The sequence below is a fragment of the Ixodes scapularis genome, unplaced genomic scaffold, assembly GCF_016920785.2.
Source record: "Ixodes scapularis isolate PalLabHiFi unplaced genomic scaffold, ASM1692078v2 PGA_scaffold1__304_contigs__length_218370807, whole genome shotgun sequence".
Classification (NCBI taxonomy): Eukaryota; Metazoa; Arthropoda; class Arachnida; order Ixodida; family Ixodidae; genus Ixodes; species Ixodes scapularis.
In genome coordinates, this window is record NW_024609846.1 from 15,537,138 (window position 1) to 15,559,349 (window position 22,212).

The following is a 22,212-nucleotide window of genomic DNA, read 5'->3' on the forward strand; positions in this document are numbered from 1 at the left end:
CATCGAGGAGGCGGGTGTTAGAAAATATGAATAAAAAAGTGAAAGCCGTTTACAACTCCCTGTAACGCCGAATTAGAGCGCAGCTATTGAGGAGGAGGAGGGGAAGGTACGGAAAGGGGGCTAAACCCCTCCCCTTCTCCTGCTCGCCTACATTTGAGAAAAAATTTTCCACTAAATTTAGCTAAAACAATTTCCCTGTAAATGTAGCGGGGAAATTTTCCCGCTAGTTTTAGCAGGGAAAATTCTCCCTAAATATAGCGGGAAAATTTACGCAAAATCTAGCGGAGAAAACTTTCTGCTAGACGTTCTTCGTTCGACGTTCTTAGAAAATTATTTCCGTTCAGATAATCTCCAAAAAGCCTTTTTGTCTATATTTCAGGTATTCGCAATTGCTGATAGGGTCGGGTCCGGGGTGTGGGGACGGAATAGACACGTTCGTTCATTTCCTTTAAATCTGTGCAAAAAAGCAGCTTTCTTCTACATGTGCCCCAAAATGCGACGCGCTTTGATCGTCGACACTCTATATTGGATATGCGGTGTTATTTGAGAGCTTTCTCAAATCCTGTTCGGAAAACTCGGCACCGTGGGGTACGTACACTATATGTCGTTCGATTGATGAGACTCGTTCAATGGCATGTTGTGAGCGTTGAATATCCATGCAGTTCGGCTCTCCTGTGGTGTGGTAAAATATTTTAGGCAGTTAAACCTTTGTAGATTGACATGGCGGAGTGTACGGTGCCGTAAAAAAGATCAGCATAATATAAAACAAACGTTCCAGTTGCTTTTTGTTCTGTCACGCACGGAGTCACCGAAACAGCTTTGATTTCTTTGCTTTTGTTCCCAAAAATAGTACAATGCATTCTTAAAAAACCGAGAAATGTTATTCGCCATAGAACACAAAGTAAAATAACTGCATCTCCATGTGGTGAATGATGTTGACTGGGGCGAAGCTCTGGTGCTGCTTGTCTGCGTACACGCTGAGCCATAGCATGCCGAACCTTTCGTTCGTCTTCATCCATGTCAGAAAGAGAATGTGTGGTATGAAACGTGGTTATATACGCGTTTGAGCATTTGACCGCAGCGCCCTCTCGTCTATAAACGTTGAGCCAATGCCTGCAAAGTTTATCGCGATTATATACGCATTTGACCGCAGCGCCCTCTCCTGTATAGACGTTGAGCGGCTACATGCAACGTTTCATCCATCACATTCCCAGCTCTTGAGTTACTACCACATCTCAGATCCCGCAGTCGTGGCCGAGTGGTTAAGGTGATGTAGTAGAAATCCATTGGGGTTTTCTCGCACAGGTTCGAATCCTGTCGACTGCGCAAACATTTCTTTTTTTCTTTTCTTTTTTTGCATCATTTCTTTTGCCCTACACGAGCACGTGAGCTCACGAGCACGATCACGAGCACGAGCACCGGCAAGATCGACGTGAGCACGGACGCCGGACGGAAAAGGCTAGACCCTAAGGAGCTTCGACCCCAAAATAGAACGCGGCAACTTAGCCTCCACCAGCGTCCGGAAGTGCGCCTAGGCAGGCTGCCACAGCCCACTGACTAGAAAACCCACAGTCCAGCGCAGTCGGGCAACACTGACGTACCCTCTCAAAACCAGGGACGCGCGCTGTAAATCGCTTGGTTTGAGATCGCCGCTGGAGTCGGAAGTTTCATCCTCTGAGACGAGGTGTAACATCAGCGAGCCTGTTAAAAATATTTTTTATCGTTTGTTCTGCACGAAGTATAGTATCCTTACATAAAAGTGTGCACTCTACAGCGTCCAGGCGTATACCGCTACAAGGAGTTCACAGAACCGTTAAATCGCGCTACCAGAGATTCAAAAGTAGTCAACGCATAGGCGGCTGAGACTGCGTTTTTCATAAAGAATGTTTTTGAAGCTTTTTAGATTAAAAAGAAGAAAAAAAACCGCGAAAGCTGCATTAGTGCTGTCTGTGCAGGTGAGTATGCGGCCATGAGACATAATATAGGGGTTGTCACGACAAGTGAAATGACTAACAAAAATGTGTTGATCAATTTTACATATGAAAAAACAAAGAGATAGTTTGAATTAGAAACTTCGGGAGCGTAGTCGAAATTCACTAAATCACAAAACTTTAGGAAAAGTTTTGTTTCGTGGGAAGCACGGTTGTGCGCTAAAGCTACCACGTGCGCTACAGAGCAAGACTGGCGGTGCAAAATTGCAAGTAATGAAATAAAAAAACCGCGGGGGCACGTGGAAATTGGGTATATATTTGGAGCCCAGGATAGCGAAACACGCTCCCAGAATGCCACAAAATGCACGCTAAATTAAGCAAAAACGCGTTCCACTGAACTTAGCAAAAAAATTTACCCGCTTTATTTAGTAGAAAATTTTCTCCCGTAGATTTAGCGGAGATTGTGGAGGCGCGTGACGCGACGTCCTATGGCACTATGGCGCAAAAATGTCACGTCATGCTCACTGCTAAATTTAGTAGAGAAAATTTCCGCACATTTATCGGGGCGCAACGTACGCACACAAAACAAGGGATATGCTGCGAAGCTGTCCTGACGACGGCTATTGCCGTAAAAGTGCGTTAGCCGCCTTTAGACATTACTTTTCATTGAATTCATGAACAGCACATAAATATGGTACACGGAAACATAGGCAGCTATGATATTCAAAAGCGAAGTAAAACTACTGCCGTGGGGCATCAGACGAACTTCGCTAACGCCTGGGATCTGGTAGGTCACAGGTGTCGTGGCGTCATTGTCGTCCATCCAATCCAGCTGTTACGGCTTCGCTGAAGAAACCATGCTACGTTTCGCTGAGTTCAGAAAATCATGTCTATCTTCACGTCAAAATGGGTTCGCATTTGAAGTACATTGTCTGCCCATTATACTTCAACCTCAGGTGTTTCACAGAGTTCTACTCAGGGGTCAATTATTTTTTTATTGTTATAAATGATATTGCTTTTGCTGTTAGACGTGCTAAGATTTGCTTTCGTTTTCCCCCCTAGGATATTAAGCTTTATTTATCGGTTCGTGGTTCTGACGATTGTTTATTACTGCAGGAAGATGTAAATCATCTGTCAATATGGTCCCTAAGCAATCATATTTCTTAACGCGCATAAAACTGAAATTCTTTCATTGTCCAGGAAGCGTGACCAGATTGATTTTCGCTATGCACTACCCGTAGAAGCCATAACGCAGCGCGTATCTACAGTTCATGACCTTGCCGTTCTTGGGGATATTCGTCTTATTTTCAAAGACCAGGCTACATCAATTGTCGCTAGATCCCTTGGTATACATAGTGGGTGCGGATTCACGTATGGCGCGTGAGTTTTCTTGGCTTAAATATTTAGTCCGTTTATTTTGCTCTTTTGCACGTTCAAAATTTCAATTTAGTTCCTCTGTATGTAAGTCTTTGACTGCCAATTAGAGCACAAAAATTAAGCGCGTCAAGAAGCGTCTGGTGAGAAATTCAACAGAAGGAACATGTTAAAATTTTTCGTTACGTAGACGATTATTTGGTGAGTGTTTCCCGCCCTGTAATTGCGGATGATCAAGCGATCGCCGGTTTTTTTTTTTAAACTGTTCGCAAGCTGCGCTTTCGGCTTAAAATTCACCCACGAGACATCGGTCTCTGGTCGACTGCAGTTTTTGGATCTTGGGTTATCTTTCGGTGCGGAGCATACCTGCTGGGCGTATGAGCCCCGTTCCAAGAAAGGAATGTTGCCATTCAGCTCGGCGCACGCCAAGTTAGTGAAGAGGGGCATTGCTTCATCTTGCCTAAAGGGCGCACTAAAGAAATCGTGCCCCCACCGGATGAAAAACAGTTTTCATTCTCAACTCCGCAGACTGGAAGAGGCAGGGTACCCCCGTCATGTTCTCCGAGATGTTTCAGAGTCCTTAGAAAAAAAGATGAAAAAAGACAACAGCGCAGTGTGCGAAAGGGCTCCCAAGAGGGTAGAAAGGCCTGTTGCCTTGCCTTACATTCAGAAGATGTCCCACAATCTGAAGAATGTGGCCCATCCCTTTGACATACCAATCCTTTTTTCAGCATCGAATAAACTATCTTCACTGTGTAAAAGGATAAGCAGATTAGGAGAGGAATTGGATGTGCCACAAGAGTCGTGCAAATAACGGCATGTCACTAAGTTCCGCGAGTGCGCAACCAGTGTCGCGTACAAAATCCCCTTGTCACGTGGTAAGATGTACGTTGGCCAGACTGGGAGGTACATTAATGATAGGGTCAGAAAGCATGCGTTGGCGATTAGGCAGTCCCCGTCTGGCCACTTAGCCGTCCACTGTGACCGTTGTGATTGCGGCCCAACTCTGAAAAGTGCAGCCCCATCTTTGGTGACACCTGTGTCATGGGCAATTACAAAACAAAAACAGCAAGAGAAATTCACGAGGCCTTCCTGATTAGGTCCCACCACGACAATACTTGTATAAGCGCTCCTTCTTTGTCCTTGACTGATAAAGAATTCTACTATTTGAAGAACCAATGACGCTGGCATTTGAGGGGGGGGGGGGGGGGGTGTTTTTAGACCATATCTTTGGTGTTCTGCCAAGTGTGCCTGCTTTTATATTTTATGTATTTTTTTTAATTCTGTCATTCAAATAAACAATTCAGTTGAAAGTTACGCCGCGTCCTGTCTAGTGCTCCCTTTGTTTTTTGTCCCAGTTGTTTTGGCGTATTACACTATGATTTTAAAATACTTCTATTGTCCCTCGGCCGGCTTCGAACCGGAGCCCTTTCGTTCAGGAGTAGCAGGCAGAATCACGAGGGAGGAGGAGGGAGGTGGGGTATGCTCTCCCCTCAGTACCCTTCCCTACTCCTCCTCAAGAGCTGCGCTCCAATTCGGCGTTACAGAGGCTTGTAACCGGCTTTCATTTTTTTCAGTAATGCTTATACTCTTTAAGGGTGAAGCTGTTCAGTGTTCTAATGTATTCGGTCAATGCTTTGGATTCTATTTTTTTCTTTCAGTGTTCCGATAAGAAAACTTTCATGGCTGTTTTTGGACACTACCAGAAAATAAAACATTAATATTACAAAAAGGTTGCTGTCCGCCGAACAGCCGCCTTGCACCGTCCCGGCCAGGTTTCGGGACGGCCAGGGGTTAAGCAGGAGCCACAGGTCTACTATGTCGCGGGAAGTCAGGAAGAGCAAGAAAGCAGCCCGCCTTAGGCCAGCCAAATCAGTACTCAATACCACTCCGTCGTCGTCGTGGTCGACCATCATTACATTCAGGGTTGAGGTGTGTCTGAACTTGGCTAGCTTTGCTGCTTTGAGCCTCATGCAGAAGAAACATATTTCTGCTGTTGCTATTCTAATCAGTTTGGTAATTGAGTCTGTGCAAAATATGTAGACTTCACGCGGAGACGCTGGGTAACTAGATACAAAGAAGGATATTTTATTTTCTGCAACACTCTAAACATCCATGCAATACAAGGGATTTGGTTCGAAGCTTAGACATATGATTTCAGTATTTGTTGTAATAATATAGAGATCTGAAAGGTTTTTAGATTTTTCTAAAACATATTAAATATAGGTGAAGGATTCTGTATTGTTTGCTGCCTTACATGTACATTTACTAGGATCTTGAACGCACGGAAAGATGAAGTTGTCCACGAAGGGCTTAGTTCTAACAAAGTACATTGGGAGATGGGTGACGTTGCATGGCCATTCAGTAGCGGTTATTAGTCCCATCAAGGTCCAGCGGCCATCCTGTGCCTTGAACACCAACGGGCCTCCACTGTCGCCCTGTTTAAGAAATGAAAGGGGAACAGAATAAATTGAAGGGCTAAATAACGGAAATCCACGCAGAAGCTAATTTACGTTCTTTCACGCTTAAGAGATAGCGCAGTGTGGGGCAGCCATTTCGCAAGTTTGACGCCCTGCATTTTTGTGTCGAAAACACCTGTGGCTTGTATTTACTAATCAATGCACTCTCATTGAAAGGTACTTGGAATACACCGTGTCTGCGCGGCGACACACTTTTAATTCGAGTTGTAACTCAAAATTTACGTTAACCACATTAACGAATATTTGAGTGGTGGCATGGGTTTAATTTACAATTTCTAATATTACTGAAAGCAGTATAGGCACACCAGTATAAACACCAAAAGGCTGACGGGTCTGCTTATTGCTGTCTATCTTGATTGAATAACACTTTTCTGTCCGATACTCTTGAATCTTTAGAAGTTCTAACAATCAGTTCTAAAATTACCAATCAAAATTTCGTGCTCACCACAAATACCACTGCATGAAAGAGCTACGCTGGGGGTCGTAAAGAAGCTTGAGTGCACCTTGACTCCTCTTTGTCAGGGCTTGTTTCTATATGAAGGTGTTTTCTGAACGGGCAGTGTAGTGGAATCGACGTGCTTGCTTGACCAGTTATACGTCTATTTTTCTCCACACGATAGCGCTCCCGCCCATACTAGCGCCACGAGAGCGGAGTCAGATGATGAGAGGGAGGCGATTGATTGACCCGGCAAGCCCGTAGCTTTCACCACACTGCCAGCTTAGGGGTGAACGAAGTATAGGAAGAATGCTTAATATTCAGAGTTTGTTCGTATGCCTAAATAATAGTCATGGAGGCAGTCTATCCTGACGAAAGAAATCAGAGAAAAACCAAGAACCAAAAAACAGACAAGTCACATGACTTCCGGTCCAAAAAAGAAATATATCGAGGAAAGTAGTTGTTGTAGGGATCAAGGTGCAGGATAGCTGCGGGGAGGAGCTTCAGTTGTTCCGCCCCCAGCGCGAGCTTCCGACATTAAACAACGCTTTGACCTCTCGTGCACCTCAAGGTCGCGTGCGCTGCCAAAGCACAGTTGAAGGCGCTGAGAGTTTGCTGGCAAATGAGCGTTGTGAAGACACTCCCTATCATTTTCATTCTGTCAGTGAGCACAATCGACAGCGTTCTTGATTGATGACGCTAGAAAATGGTGCATTCTGAGTTTTTACAGTATTAATATTACCGGGACTGGCTGCACCCCGTCTTCTTTGGGCTGCCAGATGTTTTTAGGGCCATTGAGCGCATGCGAACAGTACGTAAGATATTTGTATTGACTGTAGATGTTTTTAAATGTCGTCGAAAAGACGATCGGTATATTTAGTTTTTCAGACTTGCCTTATCTTAACTTAATGGTGCATATCATACTAAGAAATGGTTATACTCACCATGCATACAGATCCAAAGTCGTGCATAGCGCAAACGATATTTGCATGAGGTGACGAGTAGTTATACAGCTTATCGCATTCCTCATTTGGGATTAACTGAACCCGGGCTTCTTGGAGTATATCAGGATTTGTATTTTTGAATTGGGGCACTGGTGCCGCACCATAGTAGTCATAATACTCGGTTGTGTCTGAAATATAAAATCAGATGAAGGCCGAGGGATTAAGCTGACCATGAAACATTTTTTTCGTAATTCTAACTGAGTTTGGAAACCGTGAAAATTTCTCTAAATGAGCTCTATCTTACGAGATTGGTCTTCACGATTTGAATTTTAAGAAAAATTAAAGAACGCAAGAACGGTTTTGACTGCGAGATTGACTTTAGTATATCTGTATTTTCTCTCCAGGCAAAATTGCTTAACGTTTGTCGTATGACAAACGTTAAGCAAACAAACGTCTTAAAGATATTAAATCCCTGGAGAAGGAAAGCAAGTAGTACAAAGGAGAAGCACAAATTTTAGACAGAGCTCAGTGACCTGCACGCGACTGGAAAATCCGCCTGGTCATGGTTGTTAGAGCGCTCTACTGGAAATAGAGACGTCCCTGGTTCGATACCAGGACCAGAAGGATTTTTTGAAGTAGCGCAAGGGTCACCAAGCTGTGTTTGGGGATTTATGTTTTTCCTAACGCTAATAATCCGAAGGGATTATTAGCGTTATTTTTGTCCAGCTCGCTTGCACCTTTGTACTAATTACATTATTATCAAAAGGAATCTTGTTAGTTATGAATACGAATATAGGTCTTGAACGTCGCTAAAAGTAGGGTAGCTGGATTTAAACCCCCGGAAATTAAATGATGAGATCATGAGAGTTGGAATGCTGGAACACCTTTAGCAACGCGTTCAAACAGAGTTTCGCCATGAGAACCCTGATTCTGAGTTTTCAAATTAAGTTTGTTCTAGTGAGCTATACTATAAGTATTATATGTCTAGAGGTACTGCATACCTATATCTACAGTTATTTTTTAGCATGAAGGGTATCACGGAATCACGCTCTCAATGGCACTAGGATGTCAGTATAAGGTGAGGGAAATACCTAGTGAAGATAAAGTTATTTTTGTACTAGATATTTGGAGAGTTTCTGCCCCAGAAGCATTAACCAAATGGATACGTTAACATAAGCTCTTAGACGCGTTTATAGCAAGCCAATACTGCAGCAACATTCCTAAAAGGGCGCTGACACCCCAAACGTCGTATTTTTTGTTGTTGAAAACGATACAAATTGTAGTCCTAAAAGCACGAAAAATACCACAAAGCAAAAAAAAAAAAAACATTTTCTACAAGCGAGCGCGCCTTCTTTTCGGCGCCCTCCTCGTATCGTTTCATTTGTGGCGCGAACAATATGAAATTTAGAAGATTTGTAAGTGACATTTCTTAAATATTTAATAGGGACAATCGTAGAACATGTTTTTAACGCAATTGTGAACGCACTACGGCCCTTGTTTTGGAAATACCGAAAATCAGAGTCTGAAGTAGCGTCGCCTGCCGGCTTTGTATCATCCCTCAGTAAGCATGGCGGTGCTGGCGGCGCACGGCATATGTGGCAATGAGGATGATCGGTGAGTCGGGGAATGGGCCGAAGTTCTCTTCTTTAAATGCCCGATTACCTCTCAGAGTTCGAAAAGTAAATCGTCAAGCGGCCACGACAACTGCGTTCGGTATCTGTTTTACCGTAGTTTCGGTGGTAACTCCGCCGGGGCAGCCTTTCACGCAGAACCGGCGCGACGTGGCCCCTCACGTCGCTGACAAAGTCCACTGCGCGTCCTCTTCGACCTCGCACCGTTTCAAAGAAATTGAGATCGCTGAAAGGGGCCTAAAATAACTTCAAACTCGAAAGTGAAGCGCCGTCTGCTCACAGCAGCAGGCGGCGGGCGCGAAGAAGAGAGTCTGATCGCGGAACGCGATCAGACTCTCTTCGGGACGGGATGGTTTGGAGACTTCGGGACGGGATGGTTTGGAGGCGTGAAAGAAACTTGAGTTGCAGGACAATTCAATCTCTGACGTCACTGCACTAGCGCGGATCGCGTCGGAAGCTTAAATTCGGCTTTGGGGAATTGCTTTTTTACTTCACAAAAGCTGAGTTCCCAAGTTTCGAAGTTTGAGGATGATGTCCGGGCATCGTTTTCAATCATTTCGCATTGTAAAGAAAATCTTATTTTGACCAGTTAGCGACGTTTAAGAACATCTGAGTGCATCGGTATACCCCACCTTCAGTTACTTCTTGGGATTTTTTCTCGGAGCCGAAGGTTGCTATCAACAAATCTTCTTTGGCATGTGACTCGTCCATATTTTCAGACAAAGACTGGTTATTCCACATCATCGCTGCAAAAAGGAGTAGAAAAAAAAAGATATATATATTATTGTAGCTAGATTCTGTAGGTGCTAGCATTTAAGAGCGCATCAACATGGATAAATGATTACAACAAATTGTTGCGAGTGTAGCCCCGAGTAATATGCATGTATTATAATAAACTATATTGCTAATAGAATTTATTAAAGCATTGGAAAATCAGTGTGCCGTGGTCGTATGCGGAGCGAAGGCGATTTTATTGTTGTTTGGCACCATGCATCACAATTGCCCTCTGCAGGTTTGATACACACGGTGAGGACTTCAGAATACACATTATAACCACAATGTATTTAGACGTTTTGTAAACCAATATGGACACTTTTTAGAACGGTTTTTTTAGATTTGGGTCTTGCATCGAGGATTTGGCTAGTATTGAGTTACACGAAGAAAAGTTAGTGATACCAGCAAGCGAGAGCTCAGTTTTGTATCGAATTTAATGCGTTCGCATCACTACGGCGCTTAATAACGCCATGCCGATTTTACCAGTTAGCAAAGAACACCTAAATTACGTTTCGTTTGCTTTTTTAAAAATTTTTATAAACGGGGATGAATTCTACTCGATTTACGCGTATGCCAAAAGCATTATCCCAAAACAACTGCCTTGGGCTTTCTGAAGAAATACAGTGTTTTTATTTATCGGCTTATATGAATAAGTGAACCATAAATTTCTTTGACAGGAATTTAGCGGCCTCAACTTTGATTTGCTGCCAGAACCTTTGATTTCGTTTTTGACGCTATAATCACTGTAGCTGACTCGGACGCGTTCATAGTTATTCTATAAATATCTGGTATCTGGTATAATTCCTACCAAAGTGCTTTCATGAGATAGTTCCTTACGGAACTTTTCCGTTCCGAACCGTCCGGCTCATACAGAGCACCAAGTAAGCTTACGTGATGACAATGGAAACACGTTTAAAAAAAGCATATTGCAAGAAACAAAAAAGGAAAAGAAAGTGCCAGAGGTTTATGTAACATTTCAAACATTTTCTTAGGAGCAAGTATTAAATTGTGGATTTTTTTTACGATGACCGCTGATTTTAAAACCGTAGGAAAATTAGTATAGGTGCTGCTCCACCGCACATTGAATTTCTAATGTTTTAAAAAGTCCCTTCAAATCAAAAAGATGGCAAAAATGCAGATTTTATGTATGCTATGAAATTATAATTTGATAGGCTCTTGGTGGAAGCGTAACAGTGTACTGGAAAAGCGCTTTTAGTAATACCTGAAAAGTTTAATATGCTGTTGTACCACAAATAAAAAGCACTGTTGTGATTTCGTGTAATGAACGAACTCTAACTGGTAGTTAGGTGTAATCTAATATGTTTTTACAGGAATATACCGCAGCGCCCAAAGGGATTATCACCGGAAAGCTAACAAATTATTCCAAATCATTCACGCTATGCTACTGTGTATCCGATTTCATTCTTGGACTATTGTTGGATAGAAGGATTATATGAAACATAAATTACCGTACAACGTTTACATTTTAACTTCGCTATCTTGATCGGACATTTGCGAATTGATGTATGACTATACTCCGTGTCATCGTACGATGGACTAAAGCCCAGTGGTACAGGCCGCTGGGTCCAATAAGGAACCCGATAAAGCCACGTGATTTGTTTGCTGACTGCGTACGCTTGCTACTACTGAAGACTACTGAAGGGACTAAATATCATCTGAATGCGATGTGATGAAGAGAACCCGCGATAAGAACCAGTGGTCATTAAGAAATGAAGATGAATCGGATCGAGTGTTCGACAAGGAAGCGTATGTTCGGAGTACGTGTGTACGGGCGATACGGGTCCATGTGCGTTCGCAAAGATTGCATTGGATTGGCTAAACGACTTGCGCCCTCAAGCTTCTCCAAACTGTTGACGTGTTTACGAAATATGGCATCAATGTTTATGAGACTGAATACCGTGTACCTTTCCTTCACGAATATAAAATAGCGTCCTTTCAAAACAGAGAGCCATTTGCGAAAAATTAGTGCTTTTTGTACTATGCGTATCGAAAGTTCTCTCGCGCACTCTTTTGAAATCCGGATGCGCGCTTTGCTGAGGTCGTGCCTTGGCCTTCGGGCACCAATTCATCGCAGGTTAAGATGGAGTTTAGTACAAAACTTACTCTTTTCTATTTTAGTTTTGTTTGAGTATATATTATACATCAGTATTAACCAAAGGCACTTTTGACAGAAATACCCTGGCCTAATTGAAATGTACTCATGCTTTCGTAGTAGCAGGATGTTAAAAAAAAAAGTCGTGGATGTTTTTTGAGTACTTTGTAAATCCTAGGTACGTTCCCCCAGAAATATTTTCAGTGGAATGTACGCCGAAGAACTAGATTTCTTCACCTAACGCTACAAGTTAAATATTTATAGATTAAGCGCAAAGGAATGGAAAGTGTTATCTCGTAAACTGCACATGGTAGCACGTCCAAACGCCCACTGCCATTTTCCTGCTATTACTCCAGCTGAGAATTCGATTAAGGTCACATTGTGTAATGGTGTATTCTGAATAAATGTCAATATTTCGGTAAACCATAAAGTCATCAGTGTACAGCCGGAAGATTGAAAAATACATCATTTGGGAGTTCAATAATAGGGATTAAAAACTAGAGAGGTCCCAAAAAGAAAGGTTTTGGTTTTTCAAGAAGAAAACGCCAACGCCGGGAAATACCAACGGTGGCATCAACTCTTTATGATTCCTTTCCTTTAACTAAAATTGCCGTAAAGTTCCAAGAGAACTCACGCCCCCGAGTGGGAACAATATCCGAGAGGAATAGCACCAAACGCAGAATTCGCTGTACCGGCAGGTCTGACAAATGTGGCAGGCGAATTTGTAGAAGGTTACCGCGCGTTTATTGCACCATAAAATTGCACCTGCTGCGTCCGCAACCTGCGGTATCCTTTCCCGTGGCACAGGTGTTCGTAGTAAATTCCCGCGTGTTTATCGCATCGTGAAACGCGAATTTGCCGTGTCCGTGATCTGCGGTATCAGTTCCCGCGTCACGTGGTTTGTAGCCAGTGCCAGGGTATTTTAACATTAATTCTTTATGAAGTTTTGCTGTGCCACCGTTAAAGATAGCCCACTCCATGTTTTCACCATTTAATTCTTCATTTTGAGTGGGCGTTCTTTCGGAACGTTACGGTACACGCAAGCAGCTTGACACGATGTGGATAGACAGAAACCTCTAAAATGGTCGTATTCTTTTATAATATTAGCCTTAGGTGTTTTGAATGACAACTTTACTAGTCGCTCTTACGTTCAGTGTGTCCCCATCCAGCAACATACATGGGAACCTCACTATCTGGATTGTCATTGATGTCGGGCAGACAAACTGTTTTAAGTGTCTCTGAACAATTCACATGTCTTTTCAGTGTTATGATGGCAATGTCAGTCTAAAAAAGAGAAAGGTACAAGTGATTTGATATAATTCTAAATATAATGAGAACAATGTTACATACTTTCAGATTAGGATATTGCGATACATAAAAATTTAATTTAATATTAGCCCTGTGCATGAAAAAATCGGCGACATTCAGAATAATAAAAGTTTTAATTGGGCAATTCTGGAGGAGGATAAAACTTCAATATTTTGAATGTTTTCCAGAATTCGTTTATAGCCCTAGGGATGAAAGAACCATATGCGGTTTATTAAAGAGGCATAATTTATACTAACTATTTTTTGCTCTATTGATTCAAATTCCACGAGAGGATGCAGAAGTAGAGGATAAAGCCAGAACAAAACACGTACGTACTTTTTAGTGTCGTCAATTAGACAGCTACCAAGCACTATTTGAGCAATAGAGAAGTGTGAAGTAGGAAACAAAGTTTTACAGAAAATATTGAAACAATCATTGCACATTGTACTTAGCAGATTTTTCCACATGAAGGCAATGCATTTATGTGTACACTCGTGATACTAATTTCAGCTGTGCTCCAGATTGCCACTCACTTTGCAAGCTCCGAAAACAAAATAAATTATTTACGTTCGGCAACAAGCCGTGGTGCGCTAAGCACCATTCTTTCCGGACGACACGAATTCTCGCCAGTAAATAAGTTGTTGATTTTGAGTTTGGCAACCCTGGAGAATTTTTTCCAAGCCCATTTCCAAACCCCTTTTGACAGAATAGTTGTTTGATCGTTATTGTTGATTAGAGGATGGATGGATTAATGGTTAGGCTATTCTAACAAGTTCTCAACTCACATAATTAAATAAGTTTGAATTGTTTTTTGTCAAGCATTTTATCATATTATAGTCCTCATGAAAATGTTTTTATAATATTTACACAAGGAATTTATAGTAATATTAGCTTTTTATTACACCGGAAGGCTGCTGGCTTTCATTGGAAGGCGCGATATTCTCAAAGGGTAACGAACAAAGTAAAACTTTGGTGGTAAAGGCATGGTGGTTTACGCAAAACCGGTTCACACCCTTGCGTTTTTCTGGAACCATGGGCGTTGTGCAGACTTGCGCTCTCTTGTGACAAGACAACACGGTGCCTGGAACTCAGGCGCCATTTATGAGATAGCACTGAAACTGCATTTAACTAGTGTGAAGGTTTCGCAATATTTGCGATATTAATTGTATGCTCTATATACAAGAAATTGTCCTTCACAACATTATTAAACGTATGTTAAGCTCAAGTTGAAAAAAAGATGTACAAGTAAAGGGAATATGGGAACATTTTAAGCGATCCAGGGTTCCCGGTTTGTTGACGTCACTGGTCAGTTAATGAAAAAACGGTTAAAGTGCTGTTAAACTGGTCAGCGTGTTCTTTCGTCATAAGCGAGCACAATTGGACGCACAATGTTGTTTAACACACTTAGCTGCAGTCAAACGCAAGTTCGGAAACCAGCCTATCGAATCTGCGCAGCGTTACCTGAATTTAGTAACTGCGTCAATAGGGCATACGAATCTCAAAACATAGCCCTAAAGCTGCCGTAAAACCAACGAAAATTCCTCTCTATGCTTCCAGAAGATCTTACAGAAAACCTAGATTTGAGAGAGGGAGCAACTTGAAGCATGCACAGCGTTTGCAGTTTAATGGCGGCCACTTCTTGTGCGGGTTGGCTGCACGTCGGCGTTTTCGCGTCAAGAGCAAGATAGCGGGCGGAAAGGCGGAATGGCTTGCAGTCGAACGACGCTTTCTCTAACTCCTTGCACATTAATTGGACTGTTAAACTTAACTCATAATACAAGTCACGTAATACCGAGTCATCAGTTTCAAGCGCTCTCAAATCCAGGCACGCGAAAAGCTTCATGATACCGGTTTCGCCGTGGGGCGGTTAATTCCCTACCACCCGAAGAGCGTGAACATTTCGGCGGGAGGTGCTACTTCGAATAAAGACTTACAGTGCCACCTGGTTAATGCAGGTCGCTCATAAAACTGGCAACGTCGCCCGTTGCAGCACAGATATGAGAGGTTTTATTATCTGACCCACCGAACTCGCTTAAACATTGCTTCTCGAGATAAAGGATTCGAATGTCCACAGAGGTTTCGATTTTTCTGTTCTAGCCTTTTGAACATTTTTTGAGCTGTTAGATAACTGGCATTTTTAGTCTTCCTTTTAGCGGTAACGTCACAAAAGCATTTCATAATAATATATGCAATCAGCGCATCGACTTTCCCGAAAGTGCATAATGTATGTAGCGTTGACGAGAAATAAAGTGAGGTTTACACAAATATATAGTATATGCTGCAGGAGCAGGTCATATCGATAGTTATTTTTAAAATTTTGTTTTTCTATAACAATTAGTAATTGAGTAGCTCAGTTAGTTTAATTAAGTTTGATTGGTATTAAATTTTATTGTCATCTTATTAAGGTAACAATTTTTCTGTGAGCGTTCATGCGGTCACTTGCCTCGAAAACGCCCTTTACAAATTGAGGGTGTATGCAGATGGTTTCAATTTCTTCCTTGAGTCCTTCTTTCTCTGCTTGCTTTCTGGAATAGCTCCCGAGCATAACGCTAAGGAATTTCTTGAATATGTGGCTGTAAATTGATTATACATAGCATTACTATTTCTGTGCTGACTCTCGACTTTAAAGGAACGTCATATAAACACCACCTGAGACCTAGTGCGTCCTCCTGATTGAATTTATTCACTAAAGAAAGCTGATCAGTACAAAAGTTTGGAAAAGACTACATTGTACTCCGCCAAATGTTTACGCGTTTCACGTGACGTCAGTATCTATGGCGCACATGTGTTGCTCGTCTCAGCCACTGGAGAGCAGCACCGCGGGTGCAAAGATGCGCTCCGATGACGCGTTGATACAAGCTGTTTTTTTTTTTTTAACTAATAATGCTGGCATTTTTTTTAGGCGTGCTTTTAGGAGAGCTGTTTTTTTTCGTATACTAGGCAATATACACTAAAGCGCTAAGGACAAGGACAAGCAAAAGACGCAGAGGACAAGCGCTGTACTCACAACTGAAGTTTAACTCACAACTGATCTTTAAATCATAACTTACGTTTAACTCACAACTGACTTTAACTCACAACTGACTTTTAGGTGTGAATCGCACGTAAGCCATTTAGCCATCGACGAGACTAGCGACGGCGATAGCGTCGGGAGTCAGCGACGAGCGACGAAGATTTATTACTGTCTTTTGCCGCGTCGCTCGGCTTCCGGATTGCTAGAAAAGTCGCTCACATCGTTAGTCACATGCTGCCGTTGCTTCCTTGCGGTATGCCTCCTCGCTCGACTGACCGAGTGGCAGCGAAGCGGGTCGCCGTCGCTTGCCTCGTCGCTCAACAAATCGCTTACATGCTGTTTATACTTTATACAGGCAACTGACATCGTCTTCTAGGTACGAGGTGCGAACTATGAGCCGTGTGCACACCACGGTCCTGAAAATACGGCAGTACTTTCAAGGGAAGTGTCACTTGCAGTTGGTTTTTCTTGAGTTTCGTATAACTGTTGATTATTGTTGATATAAAGAAACTATTTTAGACTGCTTTGGGATTTATTCATCGAGAACCTTACAGAATAGTACATCTAAAATTGCTTACGTCAGACAGTGAGCACTTGTCAACACATGTCGGGAGGTTATCAGGGCTCCACCGCAGCGGTGTCCGAATCCACCTCTAATTTCAACCATCCATGGCCATGCTCCGGGAGTCGCGTTAGTGCCGTTCAAAATGCGTTCACTTATCACAGAGTCTGGCGTTGTTGTAGCAAGTCCACAATTCTCTGAACGAAACGGATTCGAAACGTTTTATAGGTAATGATTACGTGGAGTTAGTAGGAGGGAATGCTTTATAGAAAGAAAATAGCCGAGCGGTACATTTAAGTGAGGTCCGGGATATAAAACAGAGTGCTATCAGAGGGGTTTTTAGATGAAAGTGTTTGACTCTCCATGGTTAACTATAATAAGGAGCACGAACTACTTACTTGGAATCGTAGCGTCAGAACATAAACGAGATGCTGTGTGTACGCTGTGACTACAAGGATTAGCCGAAACCTTAGTACATAAACTGAATAGAAAGTAAGTGAAGTATTCACATTTTTAACCAGAGTAGGAAAAGAGGACGGGGCAAGGTTCTTCCGACTCTCCTGTTTTAAAATGTCAGTTTTTAAACAGCTCGCCTGCACTCTTGCTTTAACTTTATTAAGTGAAGTATGGAACTATAATGTCTTTGCAAAACACTTTCAATGACGAGAAAAACGTTTGATCGCAATTGTTCGCCCCAAGTTCACCCCATTAAAAGTTTATTAATTCCTGTTTATTTATTGTTTTTTTAGTCACCTCCCGTATTATTGTGGTGAAGGTGCGGGGCACCGGATGCCCCTGTGGCGTACCCCTCCGAGGGCCCACAGGGCAAGTCCGACAACAAGCCCACGATGACCCAACGAAGGCACTACCAAGACCCGATTAAGTCGCCGCACCCAAGGCCAACATCCGGAATTGGGACGTTTGCTACCCAGCACCTCCACCAGATCGTCACGGGTGGTGTCAAAAAGACCAATAAATTAACAGGAATAAATAAACGTTTGATGGGGCGAACTTGTGACCAAAACAAAAAGAGAGGAGATGATAACAACAAAGCGTCGCGGGCGTCGAAGTCGGCCGAACAGCAGGATCGAACGTTGGGCATGACTGACCCCGACTCGCCACGAGGAGCACCTTATTTATCGGCGTGGGTTTCTTGAACATTCGGCCTAGAACGTTCGGCGCGTAGAACATTCGTAACGCGATGAGACGAGAAAGTTCTCAAACATGCGATAGTGAAAAGTAGAAAGAATAAATAAAAGAACTTTCCGCTACCTGGAATGAAACCCAGATCTTACACGCGACCGTTAACCGCGATAACCATTCGGCCACGCACGTTCTCGGTCAACTACGCGCGTGGCATTGTCTAATGTCTTGCCTGTGTAAATGGGAATATTTGTAAACACGCACCGATTGCAACCGCCGCTTCAACGGAATTCAGTGAACCAAGAATAATGCGAGCATATGCAGCAAGGCGGACGAGGAGATGATTCTGCTAAAATGCAGTAATCACTCAATTTCGTTGCAGCGGCTAGTTACCTCAGACTATGCGTTTCAAAGCCAGTCTACGGGTGACTGAATGGAAAGCGTCGAATAAACAAGGATTAAGAGGGGGACAGAGACAGAAAGAAACAGACATTGACTGTTAATACCGTCTGAGTGTTGGCTCAAAAAAAAAAAAATTAACATTGACTGTTAATACCGTCTGAGGTCACGTGACCTCATGGGGTCACGTGACCTCAGGGGCTCACGTGACCTTTGGGGGTCACGTGACCTCGGGGGTCACGTGACCTGAAGGGTCACATGACCTTAGGGGGTCACGTGACCTCAAGGCGGTCACGTGACTTCTGGGGGTCACGTGACCTCAAGGGGTCAGGTGACCTAAGGGGGTCACGTGACCTCAAGGGGGTCACGTGATTTCAGGGGTCACGTGACCTAGGGGTGTCACGTGACCTGGGTGGGTCACGTGACCTCGGGGGGGGTCACGTGACCTCGCGGTTACGCCGACGCCGACGGCGACGCCGACGCCGCTCAAGCCGGCAACGGGCCCCTAAGAGCTCCGCTCTAAAAGTGACTGATGACGTCATCAGTGACGTCACTGGTGACGTTATCGGCATCCGCATTGCCATCGTCATCGTCACTGATGACATCATCAGTGACGTCACTGGTGACGTTATCGGCATCCGCATTGCCGTTATCGGCATCCGTCACGTTATCGGATGCCGATAACGGCATCCGATAACGTCGCGTTATGGTGACGTTGTCGGCATCCGTCACTGATGACGATGTGATCCCGCCCAGGTCACGTGACCCGGGGGGGGGGGGGGCGGGCTCGCGCGGTGCATTATGGTACATTTCCCATAATGCACCGCGTGGTTACGCCGACGGCAACGGCGACGCCGACGCCGACGCCGACGGCGACGCCGCTCAAGCCGGAAACGGGCGCCTAAGAGCTGCGCTCTAAACAAAATAAGACGCGAGGAACATAATAATTATTAATCCTTCGCATTACCTCATGACATTACTGGTGGAGGTGCGTGCGGGGTACCGAAACCGATGAAGGACGCCTCTCCCAGGTCTCGCTGCGGAAGCCAAGTCCCGGGCTCAAGAAGACCGTCCGTGCAGACTACCGAGTCCTGAGCAAGCAGCCACACCAAAGGTCAACCAGCCCAGAATTTGGACGTCTAACGGATTCGTGAACTTATTACAGAAGAATAAGTCAACGAAACTATCAATGAGCCCACTGGGCCTGCAAGCGAAGACTCCCGCTGTTGCCTAAGGCGTCACCTGCCCGTCCCCCCTGGTACGCCGACGCCCCACGTACGCCGACGTCCCTTGTACTCCGACGCCCGACGTCAATGTCAGTCTAAAAAAGAGAAAGGTACAAGTGATTTGATATAATTCTAAATATAATGAGAACAATGTTACATACTTTCAGATTAGGATATTGCGATACATAAAAATTTAATTTAATATTAGCCCTGTGCATGAAAAAATCGGCGACATTCAGAATAATAAAAGTTTTAATTGGGCAATTCTGGAGGAGGATAAAACTTCAATATTTTGAATGTTTTCCGGAATTCATTTATAGCCCTAGGGATGAAAGAACCGTACGTAGTTTATTAAAGAAGGATCATTTTATTCATTATGTTTTACTTTTTTGATTCAAAATCCGCGAGATGATGCTAGAAGTAGAGGATAAAACAAAAACAAAACACGTACATACTTCATAGTGACATCAATTTGACAGCTACCAAGCACTCTTTGAGCAGTTGAGAAGTGTGAAGTAGGAAACAAGGTTTCACAGAAAACATTTAAACATTCATTACACATTGTACTTCGCAGATTTTTCCGCGTGAAGTCAATACATTTCTGCATGTACACGCATGATATTACTTTCAGCTGTACTTCAGATTGTCTCTCACTTTGCAAGCTCTGAAAACAAAAGAAAAAATATTTATGTTCGGCAATAAGCAGTGGTGCGCTAAACACCATTCGTTCCGGACGATACGATTTCTCGCCAGTAAATAAGTTGTTGATGTTGAGTTTGGCAACCCTGGAGAATTGTTGCCAAACCCTTTTCCAAACCCCTTTTGGCAGAATAATTGTTTGATCGTTATTGTTGATTAGTGGATGGATGGATAAATGGATAGTTCATTCTAACAAGTTCTGGACTCACGGAATGAAATATGTTTGAATTTTTTTTTGTCAAACATTTCATCATATTATAGTCGTCATGAAAACGTTTTCCTAATATTTACACAATCAATTAAATATTAATACTAGCCTTTTATTACACCGGAAGGCTGCTGGCTCTCATTGGAACGCGCGATATTCTCAAAGGGTAACGGACGCAGTAAAACTTTGGTGGTAAAGGCATGGTGGTTTACGCAAGGCCGGCTTACACACACCCTTGCGTTTTTTCTGCAACCAAGGGCGTTGTGCAGACTTGCGCTTTCTTGTGACAAGATAACACGCTGCCTGGTACTCAGGCGCCATCTATGAGGTAGCACTGAAACTGCATTAAGCTAGAGTGAAGGTTTTGCAATATTTGCGATAATAATTCTATGCTCTGTATACAAGAAATAGTCGTTCACAACATTGTTAAACGTATCTTAAGCTCAGGTTGAAAAAAGGATGTACAAGTAAAGGGAATGTCCGAACATTTTAAACGATCCAGGTTCCCCGATTGATGACGTCACTGGTCAGTGTGTTCTTTCGTCATAAGCGAGCACAATTGGGTGCACAATGTTGTTTAACACACTTGCTTGGAGTCAAACGCAAGTTCGGACACCAGCCTAGAGAATCTGCGCAACGTTACCTGAATTAAGTGACTGCCTCAATAGGGCATACGAATCTCGAAACATTGCCCTAAAGCTGCCGTAAAACCAACGAAAAATCCTTTCTATGCTTCCAGAAGATCTTCCAGAAAACCTGGATTTGAGACAGGGAGGAACTTGAAGCATGTAGAGCGCTCGCAGTTTATTGGCGGCCAATTCTTGTACGGGTTGGCTGCACGTCGCCGTTCTCGCGTCAAGAGCAAGATCGCGGGCAGAAAGGCGTAACTGCTTGCAGTCGACCAACGCTATCGTTAACTCCTGGCACATTAATTCTACAGTTAAACTTAACTCACAATACAAATCACGTAATACCGATTCACCAGTTTCAAGCGCTCTCAAATCCAGGCACGCGAAAAGCTTCATGATACCGGTGTCGCCGTGGGGCGGTTACTTCCCTACCACCCGAAGAGCGTGAACATTTCGGCGGGAGGTGCTACTTCGAATAAAGACTTACCGTGCCACCTGGTTAATGCAGGTTGCTCATAAAACTGGCAACGTCGCCCGTTGAAGCACAGATATGAGAGGTTTTATTATTTGACCCACCGAATTCGCTTAAGCATTGCTTCTCGAAATGAAGCATTCGAATGTCCATACACGTTAAAATTTTTCTGTTCTATAGTCTTTAAACATTTTTTGAGCTGCTAGATAACTGGCATTTTTAGTCTTCCCTTTAGCGCTAACATCACAAAAACATTTCATAATAATATAGACTATCAGCGCATGGACTTTACAGAAAGTGCATAATGTATGTAGCGTTGACGAGAAATAAAGTGAGATTCAGACACATATATAGCATATGGTGCAAGAGCAGGTCATATCGATAGTTATTATTTAAATTGCTTTGTTTTTATAACAATTAGTAATTGAGTTGTTCAGTTAATTTAATTAAGTTTGATTACTATTAAATTTTATTCACAACATATTGGTCAGGTAACAATTTTCATGAGAACGTTCATGCGGTCACTTGCCTCATGTATGTCCTTTTCATATTGAGGGTATATGCAGATGGTTTCAATTTCTTCCTTCAGTCCTTCTTTCTCTGCTTGCTGGCTCGAATAGCTGCCGAGCAAAACTGTAATGTATTTCTCGGGTGTTTCGCTGTAATTTGATTATACATAGCATTAATATTTCTATGTTTACTTTCTACTTTAAAGGGTAACTGCAAAGAAAAAAAAGTTTTTTTTTAAATAGCCTAATTTGGACAAGCATGTCAAAAAACAATTTTTCCGCGAGAAAAAACATTTTTTACAGCAATATTTAGTGCGTGAGACTCATTTTAGTTTGCGGCTATTTCGTCCGTTTTAAATCG

General features: G+C 43.0%; 1 protein-coding gene across 1 annotated transcript in view; it reads right to left on the reverse strand.

The window, feature by feature from the left end:
• Positions 1–5,521: 5,521 nt before the first annotated feature.
• The window catches only part of LOC121836174 (chymotrypsinogen A-like), a 40,077-nt gene continuing 23,386 nt past the window's right edge, over positions 5,522–22,212 (reverse strand). The window contains exons 3-7 of the mRNA XM_042290995.1: positions 21,872–22,001; positions 12,832–12,967; positions 9,429–9,542; positions 7,166–7,353; positions 5,522–5,743 (exon numbers count right to left, since the gene is read on the reverse strand). Of these exons, the coding sequence (XP_042146929.1) occupies positions 5,522–5,743; positions 7,166–7,353; positions 9,429–9,542; positions 12,832–12,967; positions 21,872–22,001 (790 nt within the window). The remainder of the gene's footprint in view (positions 5,744–7,165; positions 7,354–9,428; positions 9,543–12,831; positions 12,968–21,871; positions 22,002–22,212) is intronic.